Source organism: Amblyomma americanum, chromosome 4 (genome assembly GCF_052857255.1).
Source record: "Amblyomma americanum isolate KBUSLIRL-KWMA chromosome 4, ASM5285725v1, whole genome shotgun sequence".
Classification (NCBI taxonomy): domain Eukaryota; kingdom Metazoa; phylum Arthropoda; class Arachnida; order Ixodida; family Ixodidae; genus Amblyomma; species Amblyomma americanum.
In genome coordinates, this window is record NC_135500.1 from 202,699,312 (window position 1) to 202,717,730 (window position 18,419).

The following is an 18,419-nucleotide window of genomic DNA, read 5'->3' on the forward strand; positions in this document are numbered from 1 at the left end:
CTGCGCCGCGCGCGTGCCAGACGCATACCTGAACAGCGGTGGCGGCGACCTGCGCGACAACCTCGGCCTCCGTGGCGACCGCGACAAACGACCCTGCCGGCGCTCCGGACGTGTCCGACGAGGATCCGCCGTCGAAGTCGCTTTCGTAGTACGCCGCCTCATTCGGCTCCTCGAAGTTGAGCTGCGTCATGCACACACGTTAATGAGGCGCCAGGTAGCGTTAGGACACGCTTCAGTCAAGTGCGCTTGTCAGGCCACGAACACAAGTAAGGAGAAGGTAGGTAGGGGGGGAGGGGGGTTGCAAGAAAGAAAGAAAGAGAAAAGTACAAAGAGGGAGGAATGTAAGCGCACGGAAGGTACATATGCACTTTTGTTATCTACAGGAGAGGCAGCTAATACCCGTGTTACACGGGCGTGTTCAACGGCAGTTCAGTTGACTCTCAGTTGAACTGAACGGCAGTTAGCGGCGTTACACGGCAGTGCTAACTGCCGTTCAAATCTCAGCGGTAGTTGAGTTCGACTGAGATCGGGGATCGGAGTTGAACGACCAACTGACAAGATGGCGACCTACGGACTGAAAAACTTGCCTTCTTACTGGATTGTCTTGGCTCAGTGTGCTTCGCACCCGCAAATTTCTACACCAAAGCAAAAATACACAAAAAGAATTGTCCCCATAGTAAAGAATATACACACTACGATCATTTACAACAAGAAAAAAATGCAGACACTGCCTTTTTCTTATTTATACTTCGCTCTAGACCCGAGGTCATGTAGTTAGAGTGCTAACTGAACTGAACGCGAAGTGCTTGTGTAACAGCTGGCGATTCCAGTTGAGTTCAACGGCAGTTGAAATCCTCAACTGGCGATTAACTGAACTGCCGTTGAAAACGCCCGTGTAACACAGGTATTACACTATTATGTTGCACCGTTGGGCAGCACTGATATCGAGACGAGAACCAGGAACCACCACAGTATTCTACCCAGTAAATAATTATCTGTGATGCACCATGACCATGACACTTGCCGCAGATATGCGTTCTCAGATATTCTCGGCAGTTCACTTTTTCAAAGGCGTGAAAAGAGCTCAGTTGGCCTATATCAGCAAAGAATGCGTGAGAGTTTAGGTTGATTACTTTTCCCCTCTTTTTATGTTGGCAGATTGTCGAACATCCGTACACGTGCCCCACGTAGCCTCTGGTGATTGCGCGTATTGTCCCGGTTATCTTGCAGTTTTGCATAACAGCAAGACAAGCTCTCTTTATTCTTTCCCTTTTAGTACTCGGATTCTGCTTCTTTGTTTTAATCTAGAACATTCTGGTGGAAACTAACTTTGTCTCTATTTTATTCCTCGGCGTCAAGCAGTATCCGAGAAAATACTGGCATGCACGAAGTGAAGCCTGTGGAGGTGTCAGCGCCGTCAGATGGCTGCTTCATCGAAGATACCGTACTATTACGACCGAGGTTCCGTCCCTCGTCGCAACCACACTATTCTTTTCAACACGTCCCGTAAGCATGCGGGGTGGTATAATGGCAGCTTTAGTAAGGTTTTGTTACGAAAAAGCGCTTCTGAACCACAAGGAGCAATGAAACTAGTTTTATTTTTCAATTCCGAACTTATACAGCTATTCTGTTTTCCCTTTGTTTTCGTAGAGAAGACAGGCACACTTTTATGCATTCCACGACCGCCGCCTTCCCGGCAGTACAGCTGTCCTAACACTTAACCCGAACAGTGGAAGCCACTACGTTTGGGCGTCCTTAATGCAGCAGCAGACAGGCGCTGTGGCTCGGGCATATTCACTGGTTCGGGGAAGAAAAGCTAACCTGTAACAACCATCCCGCGCAAGCGGGCGCACGTGTTTCCAGAAAGCTCAGGTTCCGTCAGCAGGGCAACCCTTGCAAAAATGGTCTATAGACAGTCTGTAGACTGCTTATAGACCCCATTGTCTTCCTATGGATACTTCTTTTTGTATATTCATACTCTATAGACTGTCTATAGACAAAAGTCTACAAAAAGTATATGGTCACACATCTACCGATTGTCTATAGACTGTCTGCAGGACTTGTATTGCATATAAACTGTTCTATAGGGTGTGTCTAAAGAGAGTCTATAGATATAGACATTTAGAGACAGAAGTCTATGGACAGTCTACAGACTGTCTAAAGAAATGTTTGTAAGGGAGGTACCGAACGGATGGAACACCACACCTGGTGCGCTCCTTCTCATCCTATAGTTTATGGCCATAAATCTACGGATTGTCTACAGACTGTCTGTAGGATTTGTATTGCCTATAGACTGTTCTCTAGGGTGTGTCTATAGAGAGTCTATAGACTTTAGAGACAGAAGTCTATGGGCAGTCTATAGACTGTCTAAAGAAATGCCTTTAAGGGAAGTCCCGAACGGAAGTAACACCACACCTGGTGCGCTCCTCCTCCTCATCCTTGACTGAGTGCAGTGCGTAGGTTGCGGCCCACTGCGCAGCTAGGCGACAGCTGATATCCTTGAGCATAGTTATGCAGGAAGCAGGTGGAACGGCGAAGCGACGGCGTAATCTCGCTGATGAAGCGGCCCGCCATAACTCGCCCGTTCGCGCTCCGTGAGGAGGCGGAAACGTATTTCAGCATTAAGTCGCCTTCTTCCTCTTCTACTTTTCCACCGGCACGAATACCCCCCCCCCCCCCCCCCCCCCCCCCCCCCCCCCCCCCCAGCTCACCTGTGCCCCCGTCCTCGCTCCTTTGCGCCTCGATAGACTAATCCTCTTAGGCGTCGCGGCTCAATCGAGAGGAAACGCGCGCGTGGCGCCCCCGCGCGCTTAAAAACGGCGACATCAAAGCTCCTGCTCGCCAGCGTAGCGTGCGAGGCGTCAGAAATCGACGAGGGGGGCAGCGCGTTTTGAACGGTTTGTTTTCAAAGAACGATGACTCCACTTCCAGCGCAGCAGTGGCCTCTAAGCGCTAACTTGCTTTTTTTTGGAAAGTAATTGCGTTCCACGGTGAGTTTAATGCTGTTACCTGTAAGCTGATTAAGGGGTTGTTTTCACTGTGACGTTTGAATTTCGTGATTTTGTTTAAAGTTAGGGGCAGATGCGATAAGGAGTCCTTTCTTAGGGTCTATTTCGCGTGAAAGGAAATAAGTGCGTTGTTTTTATTTCAAATTGAGCGAAGTTGCGATCCATAGTTTGATCATCATGAGAATGTTGGGAATAGTGGAAGCTTGTATGAACTTGTTTCGTTAGAACCATTTTTGTTGCAAGGCAACGATTTGCGAAAATCATGCCAGGAAGACGATCATAAAGGCGATCCACTTTCCGGCAATATGTAACCGTGGATTTTCTCGAAAGAAACTGCAAGACGCTCGCCACGAATTTCTCTTCAAACTCACTTTTTAAGGAAAATTCGCATTCGCTCGCACTCTTAGCTCGGCCCATCGGCTGTGGAGGGCGTCTGGTGGGACCATGAGACCAGCAGTTGGCCGCACAACATTACAAGATTGAAAGAAAAAATCTAAATAAATAATGAAGAAGGTTGTTCATTGTCGCCTTGGGAAGCTTCCATTTATCTTATTCCTCCAGAAATTACTTAAATTTTTTTCCCAAAATTTTAACGAGTCGAACTGTCGATCTCTTCCCTCTCACAATTCTGACTGCTGACTTTTGCTTTTTTTTTTGCTTAGCTCCCTCGACAGCTCGTCTTCAATATACAGGATGTGGTCATGCAGTGTGAATTTTTTTCAGCAAATATTTTCGCGTTTCAGTGAAGGAGTTGATTTCTTTTGCAGCCACATGGATAAGGAAAGGTGAGGAGGCAAATATTTTTTCACTTTCAACTCTCCGCGAATACGAACAGGTCTATAGAAAGTGATCGAATTCTGAACAAAAGCATTTTTGAGCGGGAAACCGCTTATGAACGCAGTTTTTTCATATAATGTAAGATTTCACTACAATTATCAACATATCCACAGATCACCCTACGGCAGGCTTGCATTTTTTTTTCTGTTCACGTTTTTGGTATCATCAAAAGCGTTCCCCATTGGTTTTCTATGGCAGTCTTAACTTTCCGATGCGATCACTGCAAACACCTAAAAAGAAAGATTTTGCTACATATCTGAATAAAGGACCATTACCTTCAATATTTACATAACAGTGCCTTACAATTTTCCAATTTTAAAAACTTTTGCCCGAGAAAGCTGTACTTGTAAACAGTTTGTGCTGAAATAGAACAGTTGATCTTTCTAGGCGCCGAAAATGTTGCTAAAGCCGCTAGAGACACCAGAAATTTACCACTAGCGACCTACGCGAACTGTCGCCGCCGGTCATTCCGGCGCTCCATTATCGGGACGCCTTATTATACGTCGAGCGCAGACAGGTTTGCTTTGACTGGTTTTGTGAGCTCATTAGTTATTGCACTTAGAGCAAACAGATAAAAAAGAGATACCATTGCAGAGAATGGTGCGGGCGCTATGGAAAAATATACTGCGGGGTGCTTTCACATTCATCGGGCTCAATGCACTAAGGTTGCCGTACATACACGCGCAGCTAGAAAGGCGATTATGAAGGGGATGACAACACGAACCGCTGTGCATTGTCTATCCTCTTCACGGTGCCTGTTTTCTTACGCTCTTCTGCTCTCTATCACGTACCGGACAGCTCAAGTCTATTGTCGCAGTGGACATTGTGATTTACTATATATATATATATATATATATATATATATATATATATATATATATATATATATATATATATATGCTAGGCGATCAAAGATTAAACAAGAACTGCTCTCTAAACTGGGAACGCCACTTAATTGTGCGTACACTGAAACACTGGAATCATACCCAGTAATTCTCGACAAAAGTATTTTTGAGCGGGAAACCGTTGATGAACGCAATTGTTTCACATAATGTAAGATTTCACTGTAACAATCGACATATCTGCAGATCACCCGACGGCAGTCTTGCATTTTTTTCTATTAACGTTTCTGCTATCGTCAAAAGCGCCCATATTGGTTTTCTACGGCAGGCTTAACTGTTCGATGCGACCGATAGGAACAATATAAAAAAAAATGTTGCTACATATCACAAGAATGGACCATCACCTTCGACATTACCGTTGAAGTATGTTAACACTTTTCACTTTTCAAAATTTTTGCCCGAAATTGCTGGACATGATTCACGAAAAATTATAGCAAAAATTAGTTTATGCCCAAGGGAATCAATGGAGAAGATCTTCATCAAGCCGAGGGTCCCCTGCTTCACTATGCTCCTAATGTCTCAAATGCGTGTATTGGAGATCCGGTAAAGAACAAAAGGAAACTGCCCTTCCGTTCTCCGTTCCTTGCAGAGAGAGGATGCAGTCAGCTGTAAAAGGAAACAAGAAAAGAGAGTTGCACGCACATCTGAGCGCGAACTCTTGCGGCTTCCCCGAGACGCCGTGCTGCCTTTGCGGCTCAGGTCGTCGATCTGGAGCGAGTCGATGTCCAGGGAGTTGAGGTACTCGTCCACGTTCACTGCAAAATCAACGAGCGCGGGTTTCATCCATCCATTCGTTCGTTTACAGCCACACACACGCCGCACGAGCTGATATCATTAATCCATTCACTCACTCGGTCTTTCGCTCATTAATTGATCGAATGAGCGATCGATTCGCTCATTCATCTATCCAGTGATTCATCGAATCAATTTATAGCACCATAGACGCAGCACAAGGTGATTTCATTCATTCATTCATTCATTCATTCATTCATTCATTCATTCATTCATTCATTCATTCATTCGCTCGCTCAGCCATTTGTCAGCCATTGATCAATTGACTAAATGATTATTAATTAACTAATTAATTGATTGATTGAAGTATAGCCGCATGACTCATCTACCCGACGTAACAGCGTTCTTTCCATACAAGAAGAAAGGGTAGTGTTGTAACAGAACGAACTTGCGCGTATCGATGGTAATGGACCCTAAATTTACAATTCAGTATTCTTTCGGGAAAGAAAGGCTCTGCTTCCAATCAACGCCGGTGTAGTGAGTGACACTAATTAAATTTAAAAGAGCTTTCTTGCGCCACCAGAACCGAGCAAGCGAACGGGCGATGCGGCAGAGCCGCCTCTAGCGTCTAATATGATGCAGGAAGCGTAATCCTGCAAAGCTTTCAGTGGTGCGAAGCAAACGGCCTTTGCATTATTAGCATTCCCTCTTAATTTTTTTTTGGTACTGTAAATCAATCGAGGAAACCAGAGTGGCGCAAGCGGTATTTTATTACTCCGCCACTCGTCTCCAAAGCCAGCGCGTTGGGTATATAATCCAATCAGTGAAGGAAGGATCTACGAGATCGGAGCGGCAGTTTTAATAACAACCGCCGCCCGCTGACATTACGTATACACGTCGTTGCGAAGCCAAGCCTAGCCGAGCCGAGCCATCGGTTAATGCGGAAGGCCCACAGCGCTGTGCCGCCTCTGCCGCCTTTGAAAAGCCAATTGCGGCGCGTCGTTCCGGCGTGAACGCGTGTGTGAACGGTCGCTCAGTTTTGTTCATATATTCCACTATTTTTTTTTTCTTCGCAATCAGGCGCCGGGGCTGCTCTCGCGTCTGCGGGCGCTTTTAATTAAAACCGTCTGCTGCTGCCCGGCGAGGTTCGAGTTGCGCCGCGTTGTCCATTAATTAGGCCGCCCACGTGTTGTCAGCGGTCGCTGCCGGCTTTGAAATGGATGCCCGGCGCATTGAGCCTGCAGGCCTAAAGGCTATACAGAGGGCCGCGCCTTTCTTGATCTTGCCGCCCGACGTGTGGGTTTAGCAACACCATCCCCTCACGCCTGCTCTAGTCGTGCGAATCCTTCGGCGGGGTCGTTTGTGTTGACGCCGCGCCGCGCGCTGTTTGGATGGAGAAGCGTGAACAGGTGCGGAGGCAGGTCGCGAGAAAAGTACAAACAAATCAAGGAAGCACGTATGCTCTTGACTGAGCATGTTTTCGGTCGTTGTTGGTTTCGCAACGAAAGGCTAAACCATATAGGCTGTGTGTGTTGAGAAAGCGATCTTGATGGAGTGACGTAGCCTGGTCTTTCCATCTCACACACGCTCTCATGCGCTCTGTAAAAGCCCAGAACAACGCGTGAAAGTGTACGTCTATAGATTTGAAATTAACGAAACAAAAAAGATAATTCGACAGTCGGCTTGTATGAATGGAGACTCGGTAGTCGGCTTTGAGATTGAGTGAGCTGGGTGGTCCAAATTGAAGGGCTCGGATGAATTGTCATGAAAACAGGCGCGGTTTAAGTACTCGTTTCAGGTTAATTATACGACGCAACCACATCAAACTAAAAAGTTTTAAACTACTAAAAGTGCAGAAGTTTTATTTCACGCTGAACACCCTACGGAATGGTATTTTTATTGCCCTAACAAAAAGGATACAGAGCATTCGTGGCACTCGACGTGCATTTGTTTCACTAATATCGAGTCTACAGAGAAGTTAGTTTTTTTTTTTTCGCTTGAAGTTCTTTTCGTAAACGTCGTGGCCAGCGAATAGGAGGCAATAAATTATGAAGAATTGTTGCAAAATGTTCAGCGGCATTATATGTGTTGCAAACCCATACATTACGGTTCTTGATCTCATACCTACTTTTTCATATTGCGCTTAGAACACTCGAAGAAGCGCTCAAACGCAAAAAAAAGAGAGGGGTGGGGGCGTAACAGAAATAGGGCAAAGAAGAATCTACATTTTCAGGGATGAAAATTAGCAGATGCTCAACAGGTCCCGGATGGATCGCGCGTATCGCTTCCGGGAAACTGGTCGACGCTTATCGTCAACACGGAGCACGCGGCCTGCCTCACCACGCAGCCACGGAGATCCCAGAAGCATCGATGATCACGCGTGCGATGCTATTTATACGCGCGGCTCAATGGGCTCCGAAGCAGGTGCCGTCAATGAGGCACCGCTTGTCACGTAGCTGGGCTGCTGCTGCTGCTGTTGCCGCTGGCGCTCTTGTTGATACTGCCGCCGAGGCTGTCCCGACGGACGGCGCGGCAGAGGTTGGGAGAGTGGCGACGTTGTTTTTTGGACGCGTTTCGGCGCACAAAAGTGCGTTGAACTCGCGCCGGGTGCGTTGAACTTGCGCCGGGCACACACGCTCCTTGACGTCAAAGGGTGAGCTACAAAGGCACGAAGCTTGCGAGGGTATGAAAAACGCAGAATAAGAGATAGAGAGAGAGAGAGGGAGAGACGACCGGGCAAGGCAGTGGGGGGGGCGGGGGGGGGTGTCCTGGCCAAACGCGATGTCACTTGCGCGCCAGCTAATCGATCGACCGCGCGTCGCGTGCTATGACGCGACCCCGGGGCGGCCACCGTCATAGGAGCAGCCGCAGGAGCCGCAATTTGCCATTAATATCGGCGCCTAATTTCTGGCTGCAGACTGCTTGACGATGACGGAGCCTGAGCCGCGTTCAGTGGCGAAACTACGCGTGGTATGTGCGCGACAGGCGCTAAGAGCTTTGCGTATCACTCACTGCTAAGACCACAACAAATTGAATTGATCTTGCCTTTTTGGATTTTTCTTTTTTCTGGGTCTCATCTAAGATCTAATACGTGTCGCGAGGACTTAGGGCGTGGAAGATGAGGTGGCTTGCTGCAGACTGGTCTGGTCATGCAAGGGCGTATATATGTTTGCAGACCGGCCACTGGGTGTCGTTCAGGAATGCTGAAGTGTGACTGAATAGCTCTTTCCCAAAGTTGCATGCCAAGTCTTGCATTTTTCAAGCTGCGACCTCGGTGTTAGATGTACACGATGGCGACGGCATGGACCTAAACGCGCCGTTCTCCGAGGTTGCGGACAGGCAGATCTCAAGGACATTTGTTCTTGAAGAAAAGACTTGCAGAGCAGATGTGCAAGTACACATTGAAGTATGTCGTGATTCAGGATGTTTATCCTGTTTATAATTTGGATGTTTATAATTTGGATGCAGTGGCTCCCCGTAAAAATGGCCGCGGTGGATGACGAACAACTATCTAGACTGTCCAAAGTCGTTTCCTGGCTGTTCATATAAGACCTTTCTGCTAGCTCGGGATGTATTTGTTGTTAATTATGGCGCTCAACTTCTGGAACTACCAATAAAGCCCGTCCGCGTGAGAAAGAGATCTCATACCACGCATGGAAGTTCGGCTAGTAGGCTGCTGTTTAAAGCACCCGATAATTAACAAAACATGTGTCGACCTTTAGCAAGTATCACTAGAAACCCACTAAAGAAGACACTGTGTTGAGGGGGACTGACTTTTCTGCAAGGAATAGCCGCACACGCTTTGTATGTGGCATGTGTGAGGTCCATGGCTCCAGCTCATATGTTCCCCGGCGTTAAACACCGCTGTACACGTACTTAAACATCTATCATTGCCATCAGTGGGCACCGTTCGAACAACGCCTAAACATTTGGGACTAACATCGCTCCCGCTTCTAACTGTTGATCACGTAGCCGCCCAGGCTACCTTTGCCGTTAGAGCGGCTGCCTCAATCAGGAAATGGTTGCGGGTTCGATTCCCGAACAAAGGCAAATGTCCTTCCAGCTGCCAAGTTTCTGAGACAGCTAAATAGCTTTCGTTTATATCCATACGACTGCGGTCAGGTTTATACTAACAAGTAATTATTCCCTTCACTGTTCAGTAAAAGTAAGTCCTGCCTTCATTGCTATGGTCGTAATCCATACATGCGCCGAAAATTCCAATAGCTTCAGTATTCTGGTTTAGTTGTTTTAGAATGCGTTTCTATGGAGCAAATGAAGAAAGCAAGGGCAATAGCTCTTAAGTAGAGTGCCCGGGGACTTTATCTTGCTGTTTCTCTCGTGTGTCCACTCCGTAGAGCCGACCACCATTAAGTACGTGTGACCAACCATCGGCGCCTCTCCAGCACGTCTCTGAGAATGTCCCGTTGTTTGCGGAAAAGGAGGAAACAATCAAAAGAGAAACGCGTTTCCTAAGGCGAGAAAGAAAGCCGTGTAGGCAAGCTTCAAATTACAGGTTGTTTGTAAAGCTCGCCTCCCGCCGAAGATCTGGGGCGGCAACATGGTGCGGCAAGGCCTAACGGTACTGCCGGTTATTTTGAGAACAAAATAATAAAAAAAACAAGCAAAGAAAAACGTGACGGTGCTGCCCGCGCGGTGTTTGAACAGCGCACGCCAGCGTCTCGACGAAGCAATGCGTTTTTTTTTTGTTTCCTTTCCCTCCAAGTGTTAGGCTTAGTTTTTGCGTTGTTCTTCGAGGTCACGTCCGTGGCGCACAATGAAAGGGAGCTGTCTGCGTCCCCGTGATTGCTCTAATTCTGCGGCAAAGATAACGACCGGGCAGAAGGCATCTTGCTTCACATTCAGTCCGTTTGTTTAGCTGCTGTTTTCCAGGAACTAATAATTATCGTCTCCGCACAAGCACCGGCTTTTGACCTCAAATCCTCCGAAGCACCCAAGCGTCGTTCCTCTATTTATCTTCGAATAGTGCATGGAAGTAAGGACAAAAACGAAGTAAGAAACAAGTCTGCTTCAATGAACACTTAAATTGCACGTTTCATAGCATATTTACTTTGCGAAGTGGGTTGTTGGACGATATAAAATGAAAAGCTTGCTGCCACGCACAAATGAGAAGTCAAAAATGCCTCGGAATGGAGCTAGCTGAAACATTGCAAGCTGTCTTATAGACCACCTCCTTTTCTCCGGAGCATTACGTTTGTTCCACCACTATTCCGTAACGTGGAAGGTCTGGCAAGCCTCGGACCTGCTGCCAAATGCCAAGACTATATTCATTAAAATGTTTCAAATTAGCTTATACGTTACTCCCAGAACCAATAAATCTAATATCGATCTCACTGCAAAGTAAGCACATTTTGACAATGTTAAACTGTTTCCATGGCAATCGTAATGTTGGGACTCTGATTATTTGCTCGAAACGAGCGCGGCCGCTCAGGTTTTGACGCAAACAAAATACACGAGAAGTGCTTTTTTACCTCGAGGTTCGCAGTAAATTCTTGTCACGTAGGATCCGTCAGTATACACACAGTGCGCGAATGGGCGTAGCTGACGGACGAGTCATAACCAAGAGCAACGCCCCGACTGGCAGGATCACAGATTCGAACATTTGCAACGTCAAGCACAGCTTCGAAAATAAAAAGTATTCCAAACGAGATGTTACTCAGACTACAAGGCGTTGCCCATACCTGGTCTGCAAGCGCTCTCTCTTACTGTTTCTTTTAATCTTTTTTTTTCTCGGCGCTGCAATCTCAACAACAGCGTAGCAGAACTGCCCGTGCGAGCGTTGTCCTCGCCATGCTCTGGGGCATTGCGGAGAAGCCCGCTGCCCTCGGCGGTCGCCGGCCGATGTGGGTGCGGCGGCGCAGGAAATCCGCACGGTGGTTCTGGTGCCGCCGGGGCTGAACCTTCACCTCTCGTGGCATCGGCCTCTCTCCTCGCGGAGTGGCCCATTACAGTAAGGACGGTCGACATCAAACGGTACACACACACAGCGCCGGTCGCCAGCCGCGAGAGCCACGATCCATCACTGTCTGCTGCGCTTGTCAGCAGAGGCCCAGTGCGACCCACACACGCGCTCGCAGCGAAGGTTGCGTACAGCGCACACGAAACTGAAGTGAAGCCACGCAGTGTGTGCGGCGTGGACGGCGAAAACATTGAACGTTTCTCTCCACTTTCGTTCCTTTCCTACAGGAATGTTGCGTGTTGCATCGAAGTGTACACATCCTGGAGGTTTACTGTCCTCAAGCGAGAGCGTCGGAAACGTCAGATTAGACTGAATTCACTGCCTCGTCGTGGCTCTGTTCTTTTTTTCAATCCGCAGCGTTATCTGCTAAATCTTGTGATGCACCAAGGTGCGATAAATGGCCCCTTCTAGCGATGAATATAGTGGACTTATTGGGCATTCCTGTTCTATATTGCTCTTAAGTTGCTTTTAAGTTTAGGCTTAACATCTGGAAAATATCCCTCTGCGGGCAGCCAGCTATATGCCAGCACACACACACAAAAAATTATTTGCGCTTTCTTCTGCACATAAACTGAGTTTAAGTTAACGAAGAAAACTAGATACGTAGGCAGTATTGCGATGTCTTCGTTCTACGACACATTAAAACTTAATTCTGCTGTACGTACTTTTTTTTCCAACCGTCGTCTGCATTGGTTTTTTTGTGAAGAGAAAAGAAAAGCTATATACTCGAAATTAAGTCTACAGTCGTTTTTGGTTGAAAGTTTGCTGCGGACCTGCGCCGAGGTATAGACACGAACGGGAGGTCGTGCTTCGGCTTTGCACACAATAGCCTTTCCGCGACAGCTGCTACGACTCCGGTGCACGGAACTAAGCGAGACAGAGTTACGGAATGCCGCGCGAGGCCCCGTCCACGCAGCCCAGCTTGTGGATACAAGCAGACACTTCCGATAATGAACTCAGGCGGACATCCTCGCCGGCCACCTTGCTTCTTATATCGTCACTCTCGCCCCTCAGCTTATGGCGGCGTCTCGCCGACGTTGCATCGGTCAGCAGGACCCGCAACATCGGCCACCTGGATACGTTTCGCGGATTCCCACGGCCTCTTTGTGTCGTCTGTGCCGCGAACGACCGATCAGCAGACGGCGGTTATACGCAGACGCACTCTCATATTGTTCGCCGCAGTATTCGGTCTTCGCTGCGGCTCTGAGATGCCCGGATGATACCCTCATCTCAGGAGGGGAAAAAGCCGCTGAAGGTAAAGGAAATATGGACTAAATTTCAGCTCAAGATGAGTGGCACACAAGATTGGAGCAATAGCACTAGGCTTCGTTCTGTGACTTCATCTCGTTTTCTTCGTCTTTGACGCTTGGAAGAAAAGTCTGGGTTTTTGGCGACAATGCATCCCTCAGAGAAAACGTGTTAAACTCGTAACGGCTCATCCTGTTTGATTTCGCATATCGCTGAAGGCGTTTTCATGTCGAAGAAAAAGCATAGTGGTATACTGACAAATCTGGCCGCAAAACTAGTACTAACCTTCACTTCTCGAAGCTACTGACGTGTAGGCTTCCAGTTGAGAAACAGTAAGAGCGCTTAAGGCTCTTACTGAAACGGGCCATTACCGAATAATGTATTTGAAATAATTAATAATGTCGCTAATCTCTCGCAAATAATATTTACGCTAGTTTCTCCCCACGCTCTCATAATTAATTTGTTGTTATCACTGATCATTACATTTATATAACGCATGTGCACTCCACCAAGATAAGACGCGTTGAGCGAAAGGAGCCCCGTTACTATACCTGCTGAACGTTCGTCGTCATCATCTTCAGCCTGACTACGCCCACTGCAGGGCAATGACCTCTCCCACATCTCTCCAATTAGCCCTGTCCTGATCCAGCCGTGGCCCCCTTATCTATGCAAACTTTTCAACCTCATCCACCCACCTAACTTTCTGCCGCACCCTGTATGTTCAGTACTATCCTAATTCAGATTTTTGTTTTGCAATGAATACAACAGCTAATCACGTCATACGCATTCAACATATTGAATATACGGAAAACGCTTGAGGTTCTTTTCCTGAAGTTGGGGTATTATGTAACACTATGCGCGTTTGCTTTCATCGCTTTGTGTTTCCATAAAGACCTTCATAGAAATAACAGACCAATGGTGAGTCTATAAAGATTTGTGTAGTATAAGTGCAAGTTCAGGGGCATGCCAGATGTTTACTAGCAGCGTGCTGCCTATTTGGTAGCAAAGACGTACTGCTGATTTTATAAATAAACTTCTTTCCAACGTCGACACCCTGCCTAAAGGATGTTTTGGAAGGTACGAAAGAAAGTCCGAGCAATTCTTCTTTTCTCTACTCCGACTTCGCGTTCGTTCTTTTCACATCCCAGCTGAAGGAGCCTGTCCGCGTGCCGCGATGCACCCCAAAAAGCGGACGTCGTCTCAGGACAGCGTTTGGCCCTGAGTTACTCTCAGAAGCGAAAAGGCCGGCTGACGTTGACTCTCAAGAAAAGCAGGTCACGCGCCACCCGCGAAGAATCGATCGCGTAAAGGTTAGGCGCCGCACGCGCGGTCAAAGGGTTTCGCTCTAGGCGCACACCGTCTGAGAGCAGACAGCTTCCGTGCCAAACCCATCCACTGGGCCCGCGGACGGTGAAATAGTCCGCAGTATACGAAACAAACCATAGACGCGCTTGGTGAGTGCGCCTGAACGACAGAGGGGACTCGCCAGGCCCTCGAGCAAGCATCGATCTGTTTGTGATGGGAAGCTGCCACGCTCGCAAAAGACATGCGACTCTGTACAGGAGGGTTACGTTAATGGCGTGATGTGGTCGGAAAACTGACGGGCTGAAGGAGGTCGGAAGATGAGGACAAGCGAAGCGAGAAGAAGTTTGCATAATTGAATGGTGCGCCCGTGAAGCAGCACGGATATCTCTCATGAAAAAAAAGAAGAAACAAAATGTACTGTAGTGTACAGTCGGCAGCAAAAGTTTGCGGGATGCGTGTGCTCGAGGGCAACTTTATTCTAGCGCTCCCTGGTGACCCTTGTCACAAGGCATTGGTACCAGCGCAGAGCATGCATGTTTCTTTACACTTTTTAACGCTACAGCATTAAAAAGCGATAGCGTTAAATGCCCCGCTACCCAGAAAATCCGGCGTTGTTGTTGTGAGCGAAAAATCACGAGCATGACTCTGACAGCTGGTGCCCAGCAACCTACGAGATAGGTGGGCCACCTTGGTCATGTGACCTTGCGGCGTCATCACAACCTGTCCACCGGATAGTGAGAAAACTGCCCACCATGCCGGGGGTCAGTTAAAGTAATGGTTAGTCGCCCGGGAAGATCAACCTGAGTCGCGTAAGGAGGGCAGTGGCACATCTCTTAGCCGCTGAAACTACTCAGCCAGGAGAATTATGAGGACTCCCAGAGATCTATGAATTTAAAGTAGAGACTGACCAATTCTGCATGTATGGGAATTAACTCATTACGCTGTCGCGTCATACCCTCTAACTGGAGCTTAGGTGTCCCCTCCAATTTTTTTTTCAGACATTTCAGGCGACTCACTTGCGTGATTGCACCGAAATATTATTTTTTTCACCCACATCTCGTCAACATTTGCTACCGCGTATACATGGAACTAGCAGCTCGCATGTCACCGTAGCAATGCCAAGTCGAACTGGATCATGAAACAAGTGCTATCCTCAACAATGCCTTTCACTAATGTGTTTCTAGGGTAATGGCACGAGGGCTCACTTTGGACTGCTTATTTACTGAGGCCAGAAGCATGAAGTGGGAAATAAGCGTTTAGAAAAAGGGAAAAGTACGCGTGGGTTTATGGTCTGATGAGGTCTGCATGGTATGTCAAGGCTACTGAAACCAGCTTGAAAGGGGGCACCAGGACCAAGAGGTAAGAAGGAGAGAGAAGATCGCAGACAGTTGCGAGCACACGCGGTAGTGTTCATTACTAGTGGAGACGAGTTGATTCGGTCTTCCACTGTGTTTCTCCTCCCTTCCCTTGAATGTAAACATTTCCCCAGTTCGTTACCAGAAATTTTGGAAAGCGCTGCACTTCCCTTGTGTTGCTACCATGTGGTAAATGGCAAGAAGCTAACGGCTGTATTTGTTTTCAGTGAAAAAACAAAGAAGGATACACGGCGCAGCGTAAATTCGATCTGAGAGCCCCTTTACATGTGGAATGTAGCGTGAGATCACTCGACTACGGCGAGACGTTTACGTGTTTGTGGACGCATTTGCTGACAGCCCTGCAGCGCGAGAGGGGGTAACCCTGTTAAAAAAATCTTTACTGTGAATAATTCACTTGTTTGTAAAACGGCGAGATGAGCGAGTGGGTACATAGCTGAAGAACAAAAACAGCGCAGCAACAGGGACAAGAAAGGAGACGGGACAGGCGCTGACTAACAACTGAAGGTTTATTGAATCTAAAAGGAACACATAAAATCTGTTCCTTTATGTGTACCTTTTCAATAAACCTTAAGTTGCTAGTCAGTGCCGAGATGTAGATTCTTTAAAAATGGAGTTTCTGCCGCCCAAAGAGGCTATAAATATTAGCCGTTTCTATAGGCGCCCATTGTTTATGTTTTGAGTGGTTTTGGAACAAACGTTAGGCGAGTAATTAAGACGCCAGCGCATTTGACGTGTGCAGGAGATCACCTAAAACTTAAATTATGTGAAAAAAATTCAGTTTGTTATGTGCACGACTAGCTATAGCAAAAAAAATTCGACTTCTCCCATTTAAGCTGCACAGGACGCGAGGTCTGTGGCTCAAGCTAGCAGCTTTCCAGAATTCCTGACAACGAACTTTTGTTCTGGCTCCGTTTGTGAAAAGATATGGCGCAGCAGAAAGACCAGGCACTACAACAGGAGATGGTCCGGGTTACACCTTAAGTCCACCTGCAAACATGCACCTGAGAAAGAATAAGAAGCTGGGCGACCAGCGCGAGCGTCAACGTACTCGTTCATAAGTTAGTCAATAGAAAATAAACAACTTTCAAAGGTCGCCCCTGGAGCTCCTAGAAAAATGGATGCGAATAATTTGTGGGACTTAATATTAACCTGAGACAAAGTAACAACGCGAGACTGATACAGAGCCGCAAGCACGAAAGTTCTAGAACGTGTCCAGCAATAACATCACAGCTGACTCAGTCTCAGGGGAGCCCTGTCGCAAAGACAGAGAGTTGGTACTAAGTTATTTCTCTGCGCTCATCGGTAGAGCCCCCCTCCTTTTCAGCTGTCCCCCTCTCCTCCTACGCCTCGCGCCGTATCCGTACTGACATACCGATACTCTGCTATCCACTCAGGGGGCGAACCTTTCAGCGACTCTTTCCCTTCCCTGCATCCGCCCCTCGCCGGGGACTCCCTTGCAGACCCGTGAGGGTGGCTATACATGGTATCGCTCGATCACCCTCCGAGATCGCTCCGAAGGCCTCTCCCTCGCTGAAGTCGAGAATTTCTCTGGAGGCGGCTCTGGCTTGCTCTCTCCTTGGCCCGCTCTATCTTTCGCCACAAATCCGTAATTGGAAATGGTTGCCGCTGACTTGACTTAACAGGGCTGCAGGATGGGGAACTCATGCGTGAGTTGGCTGAGGCGTTGAGGTGAACATACACGCACGGAATGCCGCGAAAGAAGACCGCGCGGCTCACAATTAACATGGAGACTTATTGTGAACATAGCCGTGAACTGTCGGCTAAGTAGAAACCGAATATGTTGTTGCCGTAACTAAACATCGCAATCTGTAGCACAGAGGACTTCATGTTTTGAGATATTCCAGACTGTGAGCGAGAGAGGAACACCTGGAGAGAATTCGCGAGACGAGGTTTCATCTCCGCAACTACATCTAATTCATCACATCGGAGCTCTATCTTATCACTCGAAGCTGCACCTAACAGCACCTAGAATATTAAACATATTCCTCTGGATGAAAGGGGTGTCGTATTCTTAACGCCGGTGCCATTTATGAATGGTTAACGGTATTCTAGCCACCGTTCACGATTGGGCCGCTTCGCAGAAGAAAGCTTCGCGAGTATCGCGCCAAAATATGAAAAAAAAGAAAAAACGCATCTTCAAGCCTACTCCTATAATAGGACAGAGAAGAAGAAATGAAAGACCACCGAGACATTTTCACCATCCTTCACGCCTAGGATAGATAGCATGGTATGTACCCCGTCCTCCCCTACCCCCATACTTGTCTTGGTGCAGATCAGCCGCGGTCATATTAGCACACACAGGATGCCCACTGCGCTGGATACCTGGGCAATATTCTTATGGCCACTAGGCGGCGGCAGGAATTTTTTCTTGAGATATACTGCGACACCAACACCGTTTATTACCATCATATCGAAAAAAAATTTCGAATACCAGCGCCCCACGATACTAAAAGAGAGTTCTTTTATTTCGCAGCTACAGTCCTGTGTAGCTTGAACTAGCATTCGCGAGCGCAGTAGAAGATGCTCCACTCAGCGAGATCACCTCAACAACGGTGAGTCCCCCGACGACGGCATACGACGCAACCCTCTACGTTCCCCGGCCGTAAAAGCGGCGCACTCAAATTTAAAAGACGACGGTCAAACGGTGTGGCGCAATTCCACCGTCGAGCCGCTCTGAAATGCTCGTGTCAGACCGCCAAGGAAGCGATAAGGATGAGGCGGGCTGTGCGGACGCCCAGATCGTTTCCGAGCCCTCACTTCGGATTTGGGACCCCTCGCAGTTGTCCACTTCCCAGGCTGATGCGCGCGTCGACTTGCTCCGACACGGGCTGTTTGCTCTGACATTGAGATGAAATCGGCTCTTAAGGATTGTCAACAACCGTGCTCCGTAGGCTGCAGCCTGAAGGCGCGCGGAATCCCGTGCGGACTGAATGGAAGGGCATCGTCATACGGGACGAGGACTGACGGGGGCACTTTCCCCGGAAGCCGCTAGAGGCACTGCACTTTATCGGAG

General features: G+C 47.9%; 1 protein-coding gene across 5 annotated transcripts in view; it reads right to left on the reverse strand.

The window, feature by feature from the left end:
• nwk (FCH and double SH3 domains nervous wreck) overlaps positions 1-18,419 on the reverse strand; it is a 132,233-nt gene that overhangs the window by 50,129 nt on the left and 63,685 nt on the right. For all 5 annotated transcript variants that reach the window (XR_013313863.1, XR_013313864.1, XM_077662999.1 and 2 more), the window contains exons 14-15: positions 5,390-5,502; positions 29-181 (exon numbers count right to left, since the gene is read on the reverse strand). Coding sequence is in view for 3 of the 5 variants with exons in the window: in XM_077662999.1 (XP_077519125.1) it covers positions 29-181; positions 5,390-5,502 (266 nt within the window). In the remaining 2 variants the exon portion in view is untranslated. The remainder of the gene's footprint in view (positions 1-28; positions 182-5,389; positions 5,503-18,419) is intronic.